Source organism: Dreissena polymorpha, chromosome 9 (genome assembly GCF_020536995.1).
Source record: "Dreissena polymorpha isolate Duluth1 chromosome 9, UMN_Dpol_1.0, whole genome shotgun sequence".
NCBI lineage: Eukaryota > Metazoa > Mollusca > Bivalvia > Myida > Dreissenidae > Dreissena > Dreissena polymorpha.
The window spans coordinates 53,380,372-53,383,770 of record NC_068363.1 but is presented as its reverse complement, the minus strand read 5'-3'; the positions used below and the strand labels follow the sequence as shown (position 1 = coordinate 53,383,770).

General features: G+C 35.8%; 1 protein-coding gene across 1 annotated transcript in view; it reads right to left on the bottom strand.

The window, feature by feature from the left end:
• The window catches only part of LOC127846043 (GRIP and coiled-coil domain-containing protein 1-like), a 7,135-nt gene extending 5,088 nt beyond the window's left edge, over nt 1–2,047 (bottom strand). The window contains exon 1 of the mRNA XM_052377220.1: nt 2,043–2,047. Coding sequence (XP_052233180.1) covers nt 2,043–2,047 — 5 coding nt within the window. The remainder of the gene's footprint in view (nt 1–2,042) is intronic.
• Nucleotides 2,048–3,399: the final 1,352 nt, after the last annotated feature.

Sequence of the window (3,399 nt, the reverse complement as noted above, 5' to 3'; positions counted from 1 at the left end):
AACGGCGAGGCTTGCCGAGCCGTTTTTAATCGTGCCGAGCCTGATATATTACAAAACGATGGGACAGTAACTGTTTTTCTGTTATCATACCAACATGTTTCAAAAATCTGCCAACACAATCACACATTTTTTATATTTAAAATGTACGGATCCTCGCTGATTTTGCTGATCCGGCTTTTTACACGTTGACATAAATGTAGCAACGGCGTTCGAAAAGACGACACGAATAATCGCTTATTTTAACATCGTATACAGAAAAAAAGTTGTTTGCACTACGAATGAGAAGAGTACACCCGCTTTACTTATAAACGTCTTGAATGGAGATCAGGAATGGACTGCAGCGACAAATTTAATCTAAGAACCACATTCCTGAATAGTTTGAGACGCCATTTGGAGATGTGTATTGAAATTGACATTTGATGATGGTGTCAATATTACATAAGCGTGTTAAATCGTTTGTTAAAACGTTGAGGATTAGCATACAGTTATCATTTGCCTCGACTTTCTGTGCAACACTTGCGAGTGCAATGACTATATCGATATTTAATACTTATTGTCCCATTGATGACGTCATTTAACTTTGTAGTGCGGGCTGTGGTTATTTTTTTTAAATAAACGTTTTTTGTGATTTATGACTTTAAAGTTTAAACAAGAATAAAATATATGCGTTCTTGGTATCAAATTTTTAGTTTTGTTGAACCTGATTAATGTTGAAAGAATTGTTGACTTTATTGCAAATCCCACGTAACTCCAAACATTGACTGATATAAGAACTTCCTGTTGACCATGATATAAAAAAATATATCAGGCAACGTTATATCAGGCAGAAATCAATGTGTGGTATGATAAAACAAGAAATATCTTTTAAAAAGATATACGGCGTTGATTGTGGTCGATGTTTATGAACGATCAAAAGTTATCTCTATGAGATAAAAAGTAGCGGATGCCTTTTTTCTGCGCAGTTCTAGACATCATAAGCAATCAATTACGGGGTGTTGCGCCAGATTCGTGGCTTATTTTGCTTTATGTGATATTATTACTCAGATATCTATATTTACAGAATAGAAAACACAAGAAACATGAAAATAAACGATTGCATATAGGTCAGCGCCGGCAATACTCGAATCTTATTTAATTGCATAATTATAGTATAGTGAATTATTGTGCTCATGCTAATAAACTGGTCTAAATGGATAATATTTCTAATTATTTTTATCAAAATTGGTCCTTATCATGCAAATGTTGAAACCATATTAAAAATCGATGATTGACATACCACAATAATATCGCCGAATATCTTTATTTAGTATCTTTCTGATCAAAACAGACTTCAAGTGCACAAAGTTTACGAGACGGCGTTTATATAAAGATTTCTGCAACTGACCGCAAACTGACCTTGATACCTTGCGGATTGGAATGCAATGCATTACAGTCAGTACGTTATTGTCAGTAAGACCGGTGTAACACAATGATCGCAACCCCTTCTGCGAACTCCGGTGATGACTGTATAGAAACTCTGACTTTCACAAATGGCCGCGAGTTGACCCGAAACCTCGCGGGTTGAAATGCAATGCAAGTAAGTACTAAATATGACAAACATAGCTACTAGTATAAACGCTTTGCGCTGGTAATTCTCTGAAAATAAAAGGTGAACGCACAAACTGTATTTATGTCGAAAATTGATTGTAAAACTGTTCTATCTATTGAGCCTTTTCATTAGAGATAAAATTGTTTCATGCAGTAAAACAGTGTTACAAAGACGCGGATATGTTTCCAATGTTATGGTGTTATACTCAAATCAGCCAATGGAATAATGAAGTGTATTCATTCGTACCTAGCCGCGGGAAATTTTATTTGAGTATTATTGGACACTTACAAAGGTCAAGTCAGGGTGAAAAGCTGGCTTAATACAGCTTACGCCGAAAAATATATCAGGCAACGTTATATCAGGCAGATATCAATGCGGTGGTATGATAAACACGTGTATTTCATCGTGCTGTTTTGCATTTGTATTTCACCTGGCTGCTGGTAACAACACATACCGCATGATTAAATAGCATGGCAGATTTACGTGTCTTACTATGACTGTATTACTTGACTGCGAGATTAAGCCGACGACGATCTTTTAAGTCAAAGAACGGCTGTTGTTCTGAAACGACATTCCAAAATAAGCATACGTCACATAAAACGCCACGATGCATTATGTAATTGCAGTCGCAAAATGAGCGACAAAATGTACATAGAAATTACATATACTTGTTCATTGACAGCAATCAACAAGTATGTATCAATTCTCCCTTGGTCCGTTTTCGTTCATAAATTTATGAATCTTGTTCATTTCATATTTTATATAACTGCATACTAGATTTACTCGAGTTCATCCACTTTCTTGGGTCTATTGGATTTTTTTAAATCAGCAATTGTACACCATAAATATGTTTGCTGAAATAAAATTCCCGGCTTTCACAAGATTTCTCATGTTACCCAATGAACAGTGGTCATTGACCGAAAGGAAAACAGACACTGTCAACTACCTGGCGATAGTTTAAGGCTATTATCTACCCACTGCCATTATATAATCGAGACTAATAGCAGCAATCGTGATACATGTATCTAACAACATTACCTGGTCATTGACAGAGATGTTTAACAAATATATTGTTGTGGAGAAGTTTACATTTTGACAGGGTCACAGGGTAGCTCTGACGATAGCATGACACAGCGCTCTGGGAAAACTGGGCTAAATGCATGAGCGCAAAACATCGTCCAAGATTGGCCTGTGCAGGCTTATCAAGACAAGACAAGGCAAGACAAATATTTATTCAGACTTGCACAGTATACATCGTATAAACACTAGATATTTCACATACAATTATGTCACAGAGATAAACATAGTAATAATATAAACATAAGCAGCATCGTATACGTTTACGAAAATACTAAGTAAAGTACTTATTATATGGAGGATAACTATTTGAAGTTAAGCAACAACATGAGAAATAATATTTCTTAAAATCTTATCAGGGACGAAACTTTCCGCTTTTAAGGAATTTTTCGATAAAATGAATTCTCTTCTAAAGCAAAATCCAGTTTGGTCGGAAAGTGTCGCCCATGTTTAGCCTGTGCAGACGGCACAGGCTTATCTGACACGACTTTTTACGCACATTCATTAAGCCCCGTTTGCCTAGAACGAGGCTTGTTTGTAAAATGAAATTCTCAAGTGCCAAGTGGTTGAAAGAAGCCTTAGTTATTATAAGATCCGCTCAATAATTTGGAAAATCTACCAAAAATCCAAATGCTTTTTAAGATGAAAATCAAATTTCCGGAAACGAAAACTATCGCAACGATCTATTAAGTCTGATTTGCTTCAAATTTCATCACTCATGTGCTTTCTGGTGT